The sequence below is a fragment of the Esox lucius genome, chromosome 21 (genome assembly GCF_011004845.1).
Source record: "Esox lucius isolate fEsoLuc1 chromosome 21, fEsoLuc1.pri, whole genome shotgun sequence".
NCBI lineage: Eukaryota > Metazoa > Chordata > Actinopteri > Esociformes > Esocidae > Esox > Esox lucius.
Genome location: NC_047589.1, coordinates 5,872,852 through 5,893,371, shown reverse-complemented (window position 1 = coordinate 5,893,371; position 20,520 = coordinate 5,872,852). Strand labels below are relative to the sequence as shown.

At 41.0% G+C, this 20,520-nt stretch overlaps 1 protein-coding gene and 4 gene segments (V, D, J or C); 2 read left to right on the top strand and 3 right to left on the bottom strand.

Moving 5' to 3' along the window:
• LOC114829915 overlaps window positions 1-12,610 on the top strand; it is a 587,221-nt gene extending 574,611 nt beyond the window's left edge. The window contains 2 exon segments of the V gene segment in view: window positions 11,263-11,294; window positions 11,950-12,610. Coding sequence covers window positions 11,263-11,294; window positions 11,950-12,266 — 349 coding nt within the window.
• LOC105008451 overlaps window positions 1-20,520 on the bottom strand; it is a 966,635-nt gene that overhangs the window by 437,850 nt on the left and 508,265 nt on the right.
• The window catches only part of LOC106024145, a 458,405-nt gene that overhangs the window by 255,048 nt on the left and 182,837 nt on the right, over window positions 1-20,520 (bottom strand).
• The window catches only part of LOC117593618, a 530,161-nt gene that overhangs the window by 359,589 nt on the left and 150,052 nt on the right, over window positions 1-20,520 (top strand).
• The window catches only part of LOC105009329 (Ig kappa chain V-III region MOPC 63), a 784,483-nt gene that overhangs the window by 710,335 nt on the left and 53,628 nt on the right, over window positions 1-20,520 (bottom strand). The window lies entirely within an intron of this gene.

The window sequence follows — 20,520 nt, the reverse complement described above, 5'->3', positions numbered from 1 at the left end:
CCAACTCCTGTACATTTGCAATGTAAATGAATGGGTAGGAAATACTGCCCAATTGTACATTTGAAGGAAACATCTTAAAGGCATGGGAGTTGGATTTTCCAAGTGTACATCAAGAAACAAATGTGTTGCACATTATTATTATGCATTTTAAGGCTTTTCTTCAATGTACAATTGGGCAGTATTTCCTACCCATTCATTTACATTGCAAATGTACAGGACATGTCCTTACCTACTCGTGTACATTTGCAATGTAAATGAATGGGTAGGAAATACTGCCCAATTGTACATTTGAAGGAAACAACTTAAAGACATGGGAGTTGGATTTTCCAAGTGTACATCAAGAAACAAATGTGTTGCACATTATTATTATGCATTTTAAGGCTTTTCTTCAATGTACAATTGGGCAGTATTTCCTACCCATTCATTTACATTGCAAATGTACAGGACATGTCCTTACCTACTCGTGTACATTTGCAATGTAAATGAATGGGTAGGAAATACTGCCCAATTGTACATTTGAAGGAAACAACTTAAAGACATGGGAGTTGGATTTTCCAAGTGTACATCAAGAAACAAATGTGTTGCACATTATTATTATGCATTTTAAGGCTTTTCTTCAATGTACAATTGGGCAGTATTTCCTACCCATTCATTTACATTGCAAATGTACAGGACATGTCCTTACCTACTCGTGTACATTTGCAATGTAAATGAATGGGTAGGAAATACTGCCCAATTGTACATTTGAAGGAAACATCTTAAAGACATGGGAGTTGGATTTTCCAAGTGTACATCAAGAAACAAATGTGTTGCACATTATTATTATGCATTTTAAGGCTTTTCTTCAATGTACAATTGGGCAGTATTTCCTACCCATTCATTTACATTGCAAATGTACAGGACTTGTCCTTACCTACTCGTGTACATTTGCAATGTAAATGAATGGGTAGGAAATACTGCCCAATTGTACATTTGAAGGAAACAACTTAAAGGCATGGGAGTTGGATTTTCCAAGTGTACATCAAGAAACAAATGTGTTGCACATTATTATTAAGCATTTTAAGCCTTTTCTTAAATGTACAATTGGGCAGTATTTCCTACCCATTCATTTACATTGCAAATGTACAGGACTTGTCCTTACCTACTCGTGTACATTTGCAATGTAAATGAATGGGTAGGAAATACTGCCCAATTGTACATTTGAAGGAAACATCTTAAAGACATGGGAGTTGGATTTTCCAAGTGTACATCAAGAAACAAATGTGTTGCACATTATTATTATGCATTTTAAGGCTTTTCTTCAATGTACAATTGGGCAGTATTTCCTACCCATTCATTTACATTGCAAATGTACAGGACTTGTCCTTACCTACTCGTGTACATTTGCAATGTAAATGAATGGGTAGGAAATACTGCCCATTTGTACATTTGAAGGAAACAACTTAAAGGCATGGGAGTTGGATTTTCCAAGTGTACATCAAGAAACAAATGTGTTGCACATTATTATTAAGCATTTTAAGCCTTTTCTTAAATTTACAATTGAGCAGTATTTCCTACCCATTCATTTACATTGCAAATGTACAGGACTTGTCCTTACCTACTCGTGTACATTTGCAATGTAAATGAATGGGTAGGAAATACTGCCCAATTGTACATTTGAAGGAAACATCTTAAAGACATGGGAGTTGGATTTTCCAAGTGTACATCAAGAAACAAATGTGTTGCACATTATTATTATGCTTTTCCTCAGTCGGAAAAGGGTGGCTTGCCCACTTCAGGTTGGTGGAGAGTGCCTGCCTCAAGTGGAGGAGTTTAAGTATCTAGGGGTCTTGTTCACGAGTGAGGGAAGGATGGAACGGGAGATTGACAGACGGATCGGTGCAGCTTCTGCAGTAATGCAGTCGATGTATCGGTCTGTCGTGGTGAAGAAAGAGCTGAGCCGCAAGGCGAAGCTCTCGATTTACCAGTCAATCTACGTTCCTACTCTCACCTATGGTCATGAGCTTTGGGTCATGACCGAAAGGACAAGATCCCGGATACAGGCGGCCGAAATGAGTTTTCTCCGCAGGGTGGCTGGGCGATCCCTTAGAGATAGGGTGAGAAGCTCGGTCACCCGGGAGGAGCTCAGAGTAGAGCCGTTGCTCCTCCACATCGAGAGGGGTCAGCTGAGGTGGCTTGGGCATCTTTTTCGGATGCCTCCGGAACGCCTTCCTGGGAAGGTGTTCCGGTCCCATCCCACCGGGAGGAGACCCCGGGGAAGACCTAGGACACGCTGGAGGGACTATGTCTCCCGGCTGGCCTGGGAACGCCTCGGTGTCCCCCCGGAAGAGCTAGAGGAAGTGTCTGGGGAGAGGGAAGTCTGGGCATCCCTGCTTAGACTGCTGCCCCCGCGACCCGGCCCCGGATAAGCGGTAGAAGATGGATGGATGGATGGATTATTATTATGCATTTTAAGGCTTTTCTTCAATGTACAATTGGGCAGTATTTCCTACCCATTCATTTACATTGCAAATGTACAGGACATGTCCTTACCTACTCGTGTACATTTGCAATGTAAATGAATGGGTAGGAAATACTGCCCAATTGTACATTTGAAGGAAACATCTTAAAGGCATGGGAGTTGGATTTTCCAAGTGTACATCAAGAAACAAATGTGTTGCACATTATTATTATGCATTTTAAGGCTTTTCTTCAATGTACAATTGGGCAGTATTTCCTACCCATTTATTTACATTGCAAATGTACAGGACTTGTCCTTACCTACTCGTGTACATTTGCAATGTAAATGAATGGGTAGGAAATACTGCCCAATTGTACATTTGAAGGAAACATCTTAAAGACATGGGAGTTGGATTTTCCAAGTGTACATCAAGAAACAAATGTGTTGCACATTATTATTATGCATTTTAAGGCTTTTCTTCAATGTACAATTGGGCAGTATTTCCTACCCATTCATTTACATTGCAAATGTACAGGACATGTCCTTACCTACTCGTGTACATTTGCAATGTAAATGAATGGGTAGGAAATACTGCCCAATTGTACATTTGAAGGAAACATCTTAAAGGCATGGGAGTTGGATTTTCCAAGTGTACATCAAGAAACAAATGTGTTGCACATTATTATTATGCATTTTAAGGCTTTTCTTCAATGTACAATTGGGCAGTATTTCCTACCCATTCATTTACATTGCAAATGTACAGGACATGTCCTTACCTACTCGTGTACATTTGCAATGTAAATGAATGGGTAGGAAATACTGCCCAATTGTACATTTGAAGGAAACATCTTAAAGGCATGGGAGTTGGATTTTCCAAGTGTACATCAAAAAACAAATGTATTGCACATTATTATTAAGCATTTTAAGCCTTTTCTTCAATGTACATTTGGGCAGTATTTCCTACCCATTCATTTACATTGCAAATGTACAGGACATGTCCTTACCTACTCGTGTACATTTGCAATGTAAATGAATGGGTAGGAAATACTGCCCAATTGTACATTTGAAGGAAACATCTTAAAGACATGGGAGTTGGATTTTCCAAGTGTACATCAAGAAACAAATGTGTTGCACATTATTATTATGCATTTTAAGCCTTTTCTTCAATGTACAATTGGGCAGTATTTCCTACCCATTCATTTACATTGCAAATGTACAGGACATGTCCTTACCTACTCGTGTACATTTGCAATGTAAATGAATGGGTAGGAAATACTGCCCAATTGTACATTTGAAGGAGACATCTTAAAGGCATGGGAGTTGGATTTTCCAAGTGTACATCAAGAAACAAATGTGTTGCACATTATTATTAAGCATTTTAAGCCTTTTCTTAAATGTACAATTGAGCAGTATTTCTTACCCATTCAAATACATTGCAAATGTACAAGAGTCAGTTAAGGTAACTCCTGTACATTTGCAATGCACAGAGGGGAACCCCTAACAGGTATGAGGTATGTTCTCCCCTTTCATGAACATTGCTTGTGGACGGTGTACTGTTGTTGTGTTTGTCTTGGACTGTACATTTGCTGTGTAATACATTGCCACTGGCAATGTATTACGCAGGCCCTGGACGTAAACAAGGCCCGAAACACATCCTGTGTAGTAGTGATTTATGTGTTTTTGACATATTGCGGCCTGTAGGTCGCTCATAGACACACCGTTTTCGACGTGCTCCATCGGGGGAATGGGGTGATGAATCATCCACACAGTTATGCCAGCTGTGTGCAGTTTTTCATTCTGCAATTGTACAATTTGTATTCAGCAATTGTACACTTTGCTCTCTCCCATTGACAATACATTGCCTACTCAAATTTCAACTCAAGCTTTAACGGGTTTCCGAGTGTCGTAAAGAGCTGTGCTTCGGATATGTTCATCGGGGGTGGGCCTAGTCTACCTGGTACGATCTGTAGCCTCCTGCGTCCACAGGAAGTCACCTCTGACCCCCGAAACTTTTTGCAAGTCATCCCATAGACAATACATTGCTTACTCCTCAAATTTCACCTCAAGCTTTAACGGGTTTCCGAGTGTCGGAAAGAGCTGTGCTTCGGATATGTTCATCGGGGGTGTGCCTAGTCTACCTGGTACGATCTGTAGCCTCCTGCGTCCACAGGAAGCCGTTTGTGACCCCCGAAATGTGTTACAGGCCTCCCATGTATAATACATTGCCACCGGCAATGTAATACGCAGGCAATGGACGTAGACTAGGCCCGAAACACATCCTGTGTAGTAGTGATTTATGTGTTTTTTGACATATTGCGGCCCGTAGGACGCTCATAGACACACCGTTTTCGACGTGCTCCATCGGGGGAATGGGGTGATGAATCATCCACACAGTTATGCCAGCTGTGTGCAGTTTTTCATTCTGCAATTGTACAATTTGTATTCAGCAATTGTACACTTTGCTCTCTCCCATTGACAATACATTGCCTACTCCTCAAATTTCAACTCAAGCTTTAACGGGTTTCCGAGTGTCGTAAAGAGCTGTGCTTCGGATATGTTCATCGGGGGTGTGCCTAGTCTACCTGGTACGATCTGTAGCCTCCTGCGTCCACAGGAAGTCACCTCTGACCCCCGAAACTTTTTGCAAGTCATCCCATAGACAATACATTGCTTACTCCTCAAATTTCACCTCAAGCTTTAACGGGTTTCCGAGTGTCGGAAAGAGCTGTGCTTCGGATATGTTCATCGGGGGTGTGCCTAGTCTACCTGGTACGATCTGTAGCCTCCTGCGTCCACAGGAAGCCGTTTGTGACCCCCGAAATGTGTTACAGGCCTCCCATGTATAATACATTGCCACCGGCAATGTAATACGCAGGCAATGGACGTAGACTAGGCCCGAAACACATCCTGTGTAGTAGTGATTTATGTGTTTTGGACATATTGCGGCCCGTAGGACGCTCATAGACACACCGTTTTCGACGTGCTCCATCGGGGGAATGGGGTGATGAATCATCCACACAGTTATGCCAGCTGTGTGCAGTTTTTCATTCTGCAATTGTACAATTTGTATTCAGCAATTGTACACTTTGCTCTCTCCCATTGACAATACATTGCCTACTCCTCAAATTTCAACTCAAGCTTTAACGGGTTTCCGAGTGTCGTAAAGAGCTGTGCTTCGGATATGTTCATCGGGGGTGGGCCTAGTCTACCTGGTACGATCTGTAGCCTCCTGCGTCCACAGGAAGTCACCTCTGACCCCCGAAACTTTTTGCAAGTCATCCCATAGACAATACATTGCCTACTCCTCAAATTTCACCTCAAGCTTTAACGGGTTTCCGAGTGTCGGAAAGAGCTGTGCTTCGGATATGTTCATCGGGGGTGTGCCTAGTCTACCTGGTACGATCTGTAGCCTCCTGCGTCCACAGGAAGCCGTTTGTGACCCCCGAAATGTGTTACAGGCCTCCCATGTATAATACATTGCCACCGGCAATGTAATACGCAGGCAATGGACGTAGACTAGGCCCGAAACACATCCTGTGTAGTAGTGATTTATGTGTTTTTGACATATTGCGGCCCGTAGGACGCTCATAGACACACCGTTTTCGACGTGCTCCATCGGGGGAATGGGGTGATGAATCATCCACACAGTTATGCCAGCTGTGTGCAGTTTTTCATTCTGCAATTGTACAATTTGTATTCAGCAATTGTACACTTTGCTCTCTCCCATTGACAATACATTGCCTACTCCTCAAATTTCAACTCAAGCTTTAACGGGTTTCCGAGTGTCGTAAAGAGCTGTGCTTCGGATATGTTCATCGGGGGTGGGCCTAGTCTACCTGGTACGATCTGTAGCCTCCTGCGTCCACAGGAAGTCACCTCTGACCCCCGAAACTTTTTGCAAGTCATCCCATAGACAATACATTGCCTACTCCTCAAATTTCACCTCAAGCTTTAACGGGTTTCCGAGTGTCGGAAAGAGCTGTGCTTCGGATATGTTCATCGGGGGTGTGCCTAGTCTACCTGGTACGATCTGTAGCCTCCTGCGTCCACAGGAAGCCGTTTGTGACCCCCGAAATGTGTTACAGGCCTCCCATGTATAATACATTGCCACCAGCAAGGTAATACGCATCCTGTGTAGTAGTGATTTATGTGTTTTTGACATATTGCGGCCCGTAGGACGCTCATAGACACACCGTTTTCGACGTGCTCCATCGGGGGAATGGGGTGATGAATCATCCACACAGTTATGCCAGCTGTGTGCAGTTTTTCATTCTGCAATTGTACAATTTGTATTCAGCAATTGTACACTTTGCTCTCTCCCATTGACAATACATTGCCTACTCCTCAAATTTCAACTCAAGCTTTAACGGGTTTCCGAGTGTCGTAAAGAGCTGTGCTTCGGATATGTTCATCGGGGGTGGGCCTAGTCTACCTGGTACGATCTGTAGCCTCCTGCGTCCACAGGAAGTCACCTCTGACCCCCGAAATGTGTTACAGGTCATCCCATTGACAATACATTGGCTACTCAACACAGCCTTTAAAGTGTTTCCGAGTGTCGTAAAGAGCTGTTCTTCGGATATGTTCATCACAGGGTGGCCTCATCCTGCGTCCACCAGATGTCATGTGTGACCCCGTCCCCCAAAGCTGTTTCGCCCAATGGAATCCATTGGGTGACCTATTTTGACCTTTATCCCTCACAGACAAGCCATTTTCGATGTGGTGCATCAGGGGAACTCTAACTTTGCTCTTCATCTACTCTACCTCTTGTCTACACCTCTATTGCTGCTCGCCTCTGCCCCTCATCCATCACTTCATTAGTCCTCCATCATTCTGCGACTCCGCTCTTCCTATAGCACTACACACCTCCTCCTGATCTCCCCACCATACCGCACCTCCTCTATGACCATGCGCCTACTATATCACTCTGCCCATCCTCCTGATCTCCACCCCTCCATCAGTCCATGCCTCTTCAATAACACTGCGCCTCCTATATCCATGGGGACCACCTCCATCATTCCACACCTCCTCTATGACCCTGTGCCTCCAATATCTCTCTCTACCCCTCTTCCATCAGTCCATGCCTCCCTCTATGACACAGTGCCTCCTTTATCACTCTGCACCCTGTCCAGACTGTCTCCTTCTCATGTACAGTTGGGCAGTATTTCCTACCCATTCAAATACATTGCAAATGTACAGGACTTATCCTTACTGACTCGTGTACATTTGCAATGTAAATGAATGGGTAGGAAATACTGCCCAATTGTACAATGTAGAAAAGGCTTAAAATGCTTAATAATAATGTGTAATACATTTGCTTCTTCATGTACACTTGTAAAATTCAACTCCCATGTCTTTAAGAAGTCTCCTTCTCATGTACAATTAGGCGGTATTATAAGTACATTTACCCAGTATATGTCAAAATTTGGACTGGGGGAGTATGGAGTGAAGTGTAAAATGGGGTAATTCAATTGGGAGTACTACTGGTACGTACTATGAGTACATTTGTCCAGTAAATGTCAATATATGGACTGGGGGAATATGGAGTGAGGTGTATTATGGGGTAATTTCATTGGGTGTACAATTGGGAAGTATTCTAAGTACATTTGCCCAGTAAATGTCATAATTTGGAATGGGGGAGTATGGAGTGAAGAGTATTATGGGTGATCCCATCGGGCATACAATTGAGAAGTATTATAGGTACATTTGCACAGTAAATGTAAAAATGTTGACTCCGGGGGTCTCGGACCAAAGCGTATGGGTAGTCTCATAAGTTGTACAATTGGGCAGTATAACTTGTACATTTGCCTAGTAAAAGTCAAAATTTTGACTTTGGGGGTCTCGGACAACAGCATATGGGTGGTCTGATATGTTGTACAATTGGGCAGTATAACTTGTACATTTGCCTAGTAAAAGTCAAAATGTTGACTTTGGGGGTCTCGGACAACAGCATATGGGTGGTCTGATATGTTGTACAATTGGGCAGTATAACTTGTACATTTGCCTAGTAAAAGTCAAAATTTTTACTCCGGTGTCATCTGACCGAAGTCTATGGGTGTTTTAATAGGATGTACATTTGGGCGGTGTAATTTGTACATTTGCCTAGTAAAAGTCAAAATTTTGACTCCAGGGTCATCTGACCGAAGTCTATGGATATTTTAATAGGATGTACATTTGGGCGGTATAATTTGTACATTTGCCTAGTAAAAGTCAAAATTTTGACTCCAGGGTCATCTGACCGAAGTCTATGGGTGTTTTAATAGGATGTACATTTGGGCGGTATAATTTGTACATTTGCCTAGTAAAAGTCAAAATTTTGACTCCAGGGTCATCTGACCGAAGTCTATGGGTGTTTTCATAGGATGTACAATTGGTCGGTATAATTTGTACATTTGCCTAGTAAATGTCAAAATTTTGACTCCAGGGTTCTCTGACTGAAGTCTATGGGTGTTCTCATAAGATGTACAATTGGGCGGTATAATTTGTACATTTGCCTAGTAAATGTCAAAATTTTTGACTTCGGGGGTCCAGGACCGAATAGAATGGGCAGACCCATTGGGCGTACAATTGGGCAGTACAACTGTACACGGGCAATATAAACGACGGTCACCTCAGCTGCCCAACTCTAGAAAACCTGATTCTCCTCCAGTTTGAGTTCGGTGGAGCTAGAGTCCCTCTAGTGGAATTTTCATGAACTACAGTTTTGGCAGGAGGGCTGTACACCAAGTTAGTAAAACTAGCCTCCTGCCGCCAAACAGGCAGCTTTTTTTTTTGGGAGGGTAGAGCGTCAATGTACAATGCATGCCTATTCATTTTTGTCCATTAAGGTAGTACCGGGCCTTACCTCCGGAAGTCCAAACAGCCAGAAAACCTGCTGAAATAGCATCTCAGCGGCCTGGAGGGCAGAGGGGAGGCCGGGTAGTGGGATGAATCTGACCATCTTAGAGAACCTGTCCACCACCACAGTGATGGTGGTTTTCCCCTCTGCAGGTGGTAGGTCTGTGATGAAGTCCACTGACAGGTGTGACCAAGGCCACTGAGGTACTGGGAGGGGGTGGAGCTTCCCCACTGGAGCCCTTCACCACCCCAGTGGGCCTGGCTGGGGTTGAGGTGCCACGCTGCTCTGATGTACTCAAGGCTCCTGTGGTCTGTTAGGACAGTGGAGAGGAAATACAACGTCTCCCAGGCCCCTCTAGCCAGTGCTAACTTGACCACCAGTAGCTCTCGGTCACCCACGTCGTAGTTCCTCTCCACAGCAGACAGTTTGTTGGAATAGGAGGTACAAGGGTGTAGCCGGGGGGGGTTTCTGTGGTGCTGGGAGAGGACCGCCCCCACCCCGACCTCAGACACATCCACCTCCACAGTGAAGGGCGTAAGGGGGTCTGGATGTTTCAGGAGGGGTGCCGTTGTGACCCAGTTCTTAAGATGGAGGAACACCCTCTCCACGTCTGGGGAGCTGTAATCATCGTGATTGGAACAAAAAAGGCTTGAAATGTTTCACTTGATGTGTAATGAATCTAGAATATATGAAGGTGTCACTTTTTGATTTGAATCAAGGAAAACAATAACTTTTCCACAATATTCTAATTATTTGAGATGTGACTGTATATGTCATCCAAGGCCCAGAATTCTGTCTCTGTGTCTGCAGGAGTCTGAATATACTGACATTTAGATTCTGAAAATAGAATGAACACAGTCACATGAAAGACATTTAAAATCATGTGTTCACTAGTTATGTGTAAAAACAATAATGTTACTATATAAATGACTTTCTGTAGAAGTAACTACTTGAAAGCAGAAAGCCAGATGACAATGGTTGTAAAAGTCATGGTTGTTGTGGGTTCAGTTGTCATGAAGGACAGGTCTCAGTCATGAAGTGTTCAACTCACAGGGTTATAAAAACTATAAGAGCCTCTTGGTAGATGTGTTATGCATATTATTGTTTCTAATCAATTTCAGTGCAGGATCCCATTATTAGAATGTCTTTGACATTTTATAACTTCAAACAGGTCATATTATTTTAAGGTCAGTAATATATTTTAAATTGTATGACTCACAATTAGATTTGTATTCTGTTGATCAAATATAACTGGTCACCCAAGACTGGCCTCTGTTATAAGTTCCTGAAATGAATCAGCTACTTCTCTAAATGTATGCTGGTGTGATTCTTCTGATAGTGTTGTCAGTCCTCTGTGACTTTACCTAAACTGTTATATCAGAGACCAACATCTTTAATAAAGGAATATACAACATGGATCACAATGATCATGGCTGTTCTCTTTATGGACCATATGGAGGAATACAAACACGGAATCTAATAATGGACTGTACCTACAGGATAGAGGAATACCAGATAAACAGTAGAAGGAACAAATATAAATATCTGGATTAAAATATATATTTCCTTTTATAGAAACAGTCCATATGAAGTGTCTTTTCTATCCTGGAAGATATTAAAATATATTTATGTTAAATGTGATTCTACATGAGTGATCTTCACTGTTACAGCTGTATCATCACAGAGAGGTTTTTGTATGAGCAGTAATAGGGATTGTATCACTGTGGGTCACTTTTGGTAGAAAGAATGAAAGTATGAATAAACATACTGTACAGATGTGGATATGTTTTAAAAAATTGTTTTTTGTTCAGTGTTAGGGAAGGCAAAATATAAAGAATTCATTGCAAATTTGGAAGATGATGAGGTTATTTTGTTAATAATATAGTCAATTTCATTTTTTGAAACTCAGTCTAAAGACATTCAGCTTGTCTAATGAGCAGGAGGTTTTTGTATGAGCAGTAATAGGGATTGTATCACTGTGGGTCACTTTTGGTGGCGGCACCAGACTTGATGTTGGAAGTAAGTAACACGGTCTTCTTTATATTTGTTTATAATTGGAAGGTTTTAGGTTTCTCACTTTGTGTGAGAAAATATGTTCACATTTTAGAATTGGAGAACTTTTTGTTTCTATTTTGCTTTGAATTTAGCATTTCTATTAAATAATACTAAATACAATGTTTGAAAACGATAAATTGTTAGTTTCTTTGGGTCTGATTAGTATTATTGAAGCCTTAAAAACGTAATGTGTCGGTTATTGAAGTTTATAATTGTTTTGTGAACGGGACTCAGTAGTTAAGGAGTAAAATAAATAATTGTATACTTGCATGTTTCATAAATCTGCTTTGTATAGTAATAATTTCATGACATATGCTCTTAGCTTTCATCAATTATAATCTTGAATTAATGTGTATTGCTTTAATAAATACAGCTCTGAAAAAATTTAAGAGACCACTGCAACTTTTTCTTTCCTTTACAAAAAAGTTGAAAAGGAAAGTTTTGAATGAGGAACAGAAGCGTTCAATTTGCAGTGGCCTCTTAATTTTAACCCTTCCTCACTCAAAACCTTCCTTTTCGACTTTTTTGGCAAAGAAAGAAAAAGGTGCAGTGGTCTCTTATTTTTTCCAGAGATGTGTTTTAGCCGATAGTTAGTGAAGTTTGTGGTTTTTCCCCCCAGGTAACACTGCTCCCACCCTGACCATCCTGCCCCCCTCTAGTGAGGAGCTGTCCAGTACAACAACAGCCACACTGATGTGTCTGGCCAACAAGGGCTTCCCCTCAGACTGGACCTTGAATTGGAAAGTGGACGGGAACAACAAGAATCAGAAGTCCAGTTCCGGGGTCCTGGAGAAGAATGGTCTGTACAGCTGGAGCAGCACCCTGACTCTCACTGCCCAGGAGTGGAACAAGGTGGGAGAGGTGACCTGTGAAGCCCAGAAGAGCTCCCAGACACCAGTCATCAAGACCCTGAGGAGGGATGACTGTTCTGGTTAGGACCTGTCTGTCACATAACCCTGTGAAGAGAGGTTGCTGGTTCTTTGGCTTTTACTCTGTTTTGATATCAGATGTTTTGTCTTATTGATCACTTTTATGTAGACTAACAGTGAGCTTTGCATTGTGTCCATCCTCTCTGTAGATTGACATTTGATAGATATGATATGGTCTGCTTGTACTATTATAACACACATTTGCTTTTATGCGTTGATGAAAATAAAGATTTCCCTATTTAGGAAATATAATTTGTTGTCTTTCATTAAATTCAAGTATATTTTATTTGCAAATATTGTATGAGAATTAAATAATAATAAAGCCAGATGTGGTTTATTTGAAAGGTTAAATGTCTTAGCTTATTATTCATGTTCTTACTTGGAACCTCATTGTCATCAATAAATTGTTCATACTAACACAATATATATAAAATGGTCACAATTTATGCATTGATGAATAGATGAAAATAAAGATTTCCCTTAGTAGAAAATGTATGTTGTTTCATTGAATTCAAATTTACTTTATCTCCAAATATTGAATGACAAATAAATAATAAAAAATCCAAGTTCATATGTCTTAGCTTATTGTTTATGTCCTTACCTGGAAGATACAAACATTTTCACATATTAACAGCAAATGTCTGGCCACATGTTGACATGTACTCTTTGCATTAATCTATTTCTGAATGTTTTTGATAGTCTTGAATAAAGGACATGACTGAATAGACTTAAAGTAGAATAAGAACAATTAATCAATACCTTGGTCTCTCAAAAGTGTGATAATCACACCTGCATTTAGCTATATGTATTTTATAACTCATATCACAACTTAAAGATAGTGACAGTTTTCTCTACCTCCAACCTCCTGGGAACAGGGTGAACATCTGGTGACAGTACTGCTCTATTCTGGGACATGTAGAACCACCCAACCCTGTCTATGTAAATCCTAGTTTCACTCCCACAGCCATCAGTCCAACAGTTGAGAATGTTCAAATTCTGAAATCCCCTCAATGGGTCCAGATGTGAGGGACTGCTTTTAACCTCTGTGGTGGATTTAGGGATGGAGACATACCAGATATGCCACTAAGTAATTAATTACAGATAACGTGTGTATTATCCTTCATATTAGACAGTGTATATACTGTACATGTGTCTTGTGTTCAGACCAGCATAATGTCACATCCTGGCATAGCAGGCTTGTCGTGCCAGTGAGATCCAATGCCCTCTCTCCCTGGTTTGGATCACAGACACCTGTTCTGTTGTTAATCACCCTCACCTGTTTCCATAATCACTGTTCCTATGTAAGTTCCTCCATTCCCAGTGTGTCTGGTCTGTCTTTGTTTGGTGTACACTTTCTTTTTCAGTCTTTTAGTCTTGTTTCCTTTGGTTCTAGTTTTTAGTTTAAAAAAAAATAATTTTATTAAATGTCCCTGTTCTCTCTGCACTTGTGTCCTGCCTCATCAACTGTGACAAGTAACCTGTTCATGACAGTTCATTGAATGCTAGATGATGACCTTCACTCATGTTGGCTGATAATGTGTGTTTCAATACTTTCATTAACTTTGTAGATGCACTTTCAGAACATGACAAATGTATTACGTCACAACCATGATGATGATGATGACAACAACATAGGACCCTGCATCCCACTGATGGTTTGTATATGAAGATAAACAGAGTCGGTCCTGGTTGGTCCCTGGTTGGAAGATTAGATGCTGCTGAATGGAGAGTTGGAGGGCTAGTAAACATGGCAGTAGCTTCTATCTGCTATGAAGATCAAAACACAAAAGCACTGAAGAAGATATTGGCTTGTATGGGCACTTTTTCATGGGAGAGTAAAATGGAGTCTTGGCTCTAAAGATTTTGCAGCATTTATCCTAAGAGTAGGGGTGTAAATCCTGGTGTTATGGCTATATGTCCAATCTGGCCCTCTTATGACCACATCATCCTCAGCTAGCAACTTACTGTTAAATATTTAATTGATTAAAATAACTAAAAATTACAATATTTGTATATAATAATGACTACAATGATGATAATGATGATGGAGAAAATATGATCTCCCAGGCCCACTCCCACTGAATCTAGATGGGGTCCCAGAATGGAGTGTGTTTCCTGGGAGGATCATGAGTTTGGGGTTTTGTCCTGGTTTCTGTTGGTACCAGGATAGACACTGATGGCCCCACGACTGTCCATTGGTACAAGTACCATCCACATTACTACTGGTTCTACAATTCAGAGAGACTGTCTGTCCTGGGAGAACAGATTCAACTGCAGGAGTCTGAGTCACAGTGACCTCTGGATTCTGAAACATAAAATAATACACACACATTAAAAAAATGAACTACAGTAACAATATATCCCATATATACATAATAACTCTTAACATTATTCCTTTGTGTAGATTAAATTACTTTTCAACAATACATTCAAAAAAATTTACCCATGAATTAGAGAGCAAGTGTCCAGATGAAGTTGGTTATAATAGTCATGGTTGTTGTGTGTTCAGTTCTCTGTCATGAAGTGTTAACATACCGTACAAAGGTATTTTGTTGGATAAACTGTTCTTATTGGAGGATAATGGACTGTGTAATGGTTGGCTATGATCACTGACCGCCTCATATGTGTCCAGGCATAAAAGACTGTGTTAACTTCATAATTACTGAAGAACATGTAAGAACAATGGAAGATCAACATCTTGGACGCATGCTAAAAAAAGATAGTTCTCTTACTACTGGTTGCATTTATTTTGTTTATGGATCAAAAATGGACAGAATCTAACACTGGGTGTGAATATGAGTATGAATGAATTTATATCCATCCATCCATCATCTTCCGCTTATCCGGGGCCGAGTCGCAGGGGCAGCAGTCTAAGCAGGGATGCTGTAATGGCAATTTTATCGATCAGAACTCTTTAAGAAGGAAGTACAGAGACGAAATACTCTTGGCACAAATTAACAGTTTATTTATTATTTGCAAATAAGAGAGATGTGTCCAACGCTTACATACATAATCAGCCGAGGAGTCTCTGACTCAAAAATGCACAATCCGTATTTATTACATAGAAAAGGGGTGTGTTAAGATGCTGCCATCTGTTTACCCCAAAGGGCGGGCTGTCCCCCCACCTTATCCTTCTCAACTCCTGAGGAGACACAATGTCTGGATAATTAACAGAGACACTAAAGGGTTATACAGATTTACGAGTACCCCTCTAATCCACCCGTGCCGGTCAAGGATGTCTCCTATTCAAACACCAGACCCCTCTCGGCATCTTTAACTAGTAACTCATTCATACATGTATAGGACGACAAAGAATACATCTTTCTTCTAGGCAGGAGGACATGGCCCAAATACCTAATTCTCCTCTTATATTATACAGAGATGTGTGTCACAATCAAAGTACAGATTTACATACCAGCCAATAGAAAGACAGACGTTTCTCAAATGCACCTTAGTTCAAAATTTCCATAACAATGCCCAGACTTCCTTCTCCCTAGACACTTCCTCCAGCTCTTTCGGGGGACACAGAGGCGTTCCCAGGCCAGCCGGGAGACATAGTCCCACCAGCGTGTCCTAGGTCTTCCCCGGGGTCTCCTCCCGGTGGGACGGGCCTGGAACACCTTCCCGGGAAGGCGTTCAGGAGGCATCCGGAACAGATGCCCAAGCCACCTCAGCTGACCCCTCTCGATTTGGAGGAGCAGCGGCTCTACTCTGAGCTCCTACCGGGTGACCGAGCTTCTCACCCTATCTCTAAGGGATCGCCCAGCCACCCTGCGGAGAAAGCTCATTTCGGCCGCCTATATCCGGGATCTTGTCCTTTCGGTCATGAACCCAAGCTCATGACCATAGGTGAGAGTAGGAACGTAAATTGACCGGTAAATCGAGAGCTTCACCTTACGGCTCAGCTCTATCTTCACCACGACAGACCGATACATCGACTGCATTACTGCAGAAGCTGCACCAATCTGTCTGTCAATCTCCCGTTCCATCCTTCCCTCACTCGTGAACAAGACCCCTAGATACTTAAACTCCTCCACTTGAGGCAAGAACTCTCCACCAACCTGAAGTGGGCAAGCCACCCTTTTCCGACTGAGGACCATGGCCTCGGATTATGTTCTGTTCATTTAAAAAATAGACATGGGCTCCTTAATAACATGACACATTTGAATATGAATGTTATTCAGTGTGTTTATTTTGACTGGAATGTACTTTTATTTTAATGACAATAAGATCTTCTAATGTCTAAAACTTTGATTAGTTGTATGAACACACATACTGGACTGAGTTGGACACACAACAAGTAAAATAACAACCATTTATTGTGAATTAATGAGATTAGGAAGGCATTGGATCTCACTGACATGGCATGACAATTAAACATTTCATCACAGACTCACAAGTGTGATCATACCTGATTTTAGCCCTTTTCTTAAATGTTCACACCTAATATTATTAGTACCACAACTTCAAGACAATCACAGTCTTCTCAACGTTCTTGGAACAAGGTGAACATTTAGTTACCATACCAACCAGCCCTGTCTATGGAAATCTCAGTTTTACTCCCACGGCTACCAGACTAGCTGTTGAACACTGTTTGATATAACCTGGACTGGTCTAGATGTGAGTGCCTGGTTTTAACATCCATGGTGGTTTTAATGAGGGAAACATACCAGATATGCCACTAAAATGGGTATTATATTTCTTGTAGATAGTGTATGTACAAACCATGTTTCTCATGTTTCAGCCCAGCATCAGGTTTGATTCATGTTAAGTAACCTGTTTATGAAGTGATTTAATCTAATGTTGGATAATCAGAAACGATATATGGATATGTGGAAGTAGGGAGAAAAGACTGAGCAGATTATGGATGGTTTTTCCATTTATAGGGATGACTGTATACTTGAGGGGGAGTAGCCAACTACTATGGGCCCATAAAACCAGCTTGTTATATCTAGATACTTTGAACAACTTGAGTTTCACCCATCCTGTTTGGCTGTTATCTTTTCTTTTTCCATGCACGAAAATAATTAAAGACCTCTATAGAACTTCAGACTCAAGACCATTAATTTCTAGAACAACACATTTTCACGTTCCGATCATGTGTAATTTAACAAACCATGATAGTGATGATTGTTAAAATGAAGATAATTATGAGGTAAAATATCTAGATGAAGATGGTGCTGAAGGTCATTGTTTTGGAGATTCCTGACAGGTGACAGGTCAGATAGTGTCAGAGGATGTATCATCACCTCGGCATTCTAAGTTATGTAGCAGACAATCTTATCCACAAACTGCAACACTTATCACGACTGTCAGCATGAGTGTATCTACTTGTGGGAATGAACCCCTCCAACACTGGTGTTGCAAGTGGCATTATTTACCAACTCTAGTGTGTTTCAAAACATGAAATAACTTCATGGGTGCAATTCTACACCATGTAACAAGTCACAATCATCATGTGTGATTATAATGATGATGGAGAACATGTGATATGAATAATTCTTTCTAATCTTATTCAAAGTTGACCTCTACTGACCAGTGTTCCATGTCACTGTCTCTTCCCCCTCAACACCTGCAGTAGGTCCCAGCTGTAACAGTTCAGTCACTGTGCAGTCTGACTGAGGGAGGTTTTTGTACGGCTCTGTATCACTGTGTGAACACCCAGACACTGTTGGGAAAGTGTCTACTCTGACAGTAGTAATCTCCTGCATCTTCTGTCTGGACTCCACTGATGGTCAGGGTGAAGTCACTCCCAGATCCACTACCACTATATCTAGATGGAACCCCAGACTGAAGTATATTAGCAGAGTAAATTAAGAGTTTAGGAGCTCCTCCAGGTTTCTGTTGGTACCAGGCTAGACACTGACGGTCATATGATGACTGACCATTCCAACAACCACCATACACATTACTGCTGGTTCTACATTTCAGAGAGACTGTCTGTCCTGGGAGAACAGCTTCAACTGCAGGAGTCTGAGTCACAGTGACCTGACCTCTGGATTCTGAAATAGAGAAAATAATAATTGTACATCATTAGATATTAGTAACATTTTCTAAACAGTCTTTCAGGTTACTCTTATATTTTACTTTTCATTACATAAAGATTAAACCAAATGTTCTTTACCTTTGAAGCAGAGGACAAGTGTCCAGATGAAGATGACCATACAAGTCATGGTTGTTGTGTGTTCAGTAGTAATGAAGAACAGCTCTCAGTCATGAAGTTTTCAACCCACTGGGCTATAAACACTATATGAGGAACTGGGCAGATGGATTATGCAAAATATTGTTTTGAATCTATTGTGGGGTAGGCTTCAATTATTTGAATATATTTTATTTTACATGTGTTAGCTTGTATACAAACAGCACCTTCTTCACTAAAATCATAAAACTTACAGTTATGCTCATAAGTTTGCATACCCTGGCAGAAATTGTGAAATCATGGCATTGATTTTGAAAATATGACTGATCATGCAAAAAAAAGAAAAAAAATATTTAAGGACAGTGATCATATGAGGCCATTTATTATCACATAGTTGTTTTGCTCCTTTTTAAATCATAATGATAACAGAAATCACCCAAATGGCCCTGATCAAAAGTTTACATACCCTTGAATGTTTGGCCTTGTTACAGACACACAATGTGACACACACAGGTGAAAATGTCAATTATAGGTGAATTTCCCACACCTGTGGCTTTTTAAATTGCAATTAGTGTCTGTGTATTAAAAGTCAATGACTGTGTTAGCTCTCACGTGGATGCACTGAGCAGGCTAGACACTGAGCTATGGGGAGCAGAAAAGAACTGTCAAAAGACCTGCATAACAAGGTAATTAAACTTTATAAAGATGGAAAAGGATATAAAAAGATATCCTTATTAAGAAGTGGAAAATTCAGGGATCTCTTGAAACCAAGCCAAGGTCAAGTAGACCAAGATACTGTAGATTTCAGCCAAAACTGCCAGAAGAATTGTTCGGGATACAAAGAAAAACCCACAGGTAACCTCAGGAGAAATACAAGCTGCTCTGGAAAAAGACGGTGTGGTTGTTTCAAGGAGAACAATATGACGATACTTGAAAAAAAGCTGCATGGTCGAGTTGCCAAAAAGAAGCCTTTACTGTGCTAGTGCCACAAAAAATCCCTGTAACAATATGCCTGACAACACCTTGACACGCCTCACAGCTTCTGGCTCACTGTCATTTGGAGTGATGAGAACAAAATAGAGCTTTATGCTCACAACCATACGCGCTACGTTTGGAGAGGGGTCAACAAGGCCTACAGTGAACAGAATACCATCCCCACTCTGAAGCATGGTGGTGGCTCACTGATGTTTGGGAGTGTGTGAGCTCTAAAGGCATGGGAAATCTTGTTAAAACTGATGGCAAAATTAATGCAGCATGTTATCAGAAAATACTGGCAGACAATTTGCATTCTTCTGCACGAAAGCTGCAAATGAGACGCTCTGGGACTTTCCAGCATGACAATGACCCTAAGCACAAGGCCAAGTTGACCCTCCAGTGGTTACAGCAGAAAAAGGTGAAGGTTCTGGAGTGGCCTTCACAATCTCCTGACCTTACAGTTTTTGTCAATTGCAAACACTAAAACCCATTGGCCGAACAAAGTTCTCAGTTGCCTGAACTCATTTAGGTAATCTGTTGCCAATACCGTAAACCATTTCACATGGTAAAACACAATTTGCAGATCTCGCTTTTCAGCAAAACTCTAAACACATTCTCATTCTCAAAACACATTCTGCACTCTAATGCACATGACATCCATACTGGTAAACACAAGTGGCAACAATCAAAAACAAATAGAGAACATGTCATTGATTGAACTCAACCACTCAAAATTGATTTAACCTGTTTCAAATGATATGACACAACCAATATAAGCCTGTAGATTTTGACTGGTTGCAGGTTCATATCTACAAAAAACAAGAATAACAGTATAACAGAGATAAAGGACAGATTTGTGAGATGCCGGGTACAGTACTGTTAAAATAGGGGTACAAGGAGGAGGAAGAAAGAAAACAATTGCAAAGAGCAAAGCAGAGTAGTAATTTCTGATCAATTTTGAGCTATTATGATAAAACATGACAGAGTTTTGTTTTGAGAATAAAATTGTACTTTTCCCTGAGAACTATATGTTTTGAACAATATGTTTTCTATTTTTTGGTCTATTTTTTACTGACTGCTTGATAGTGTGTATAACTTTGTTTATGATTTGAGAGCAGTGTTTGATTTTGAACACAGGTAAAACTGT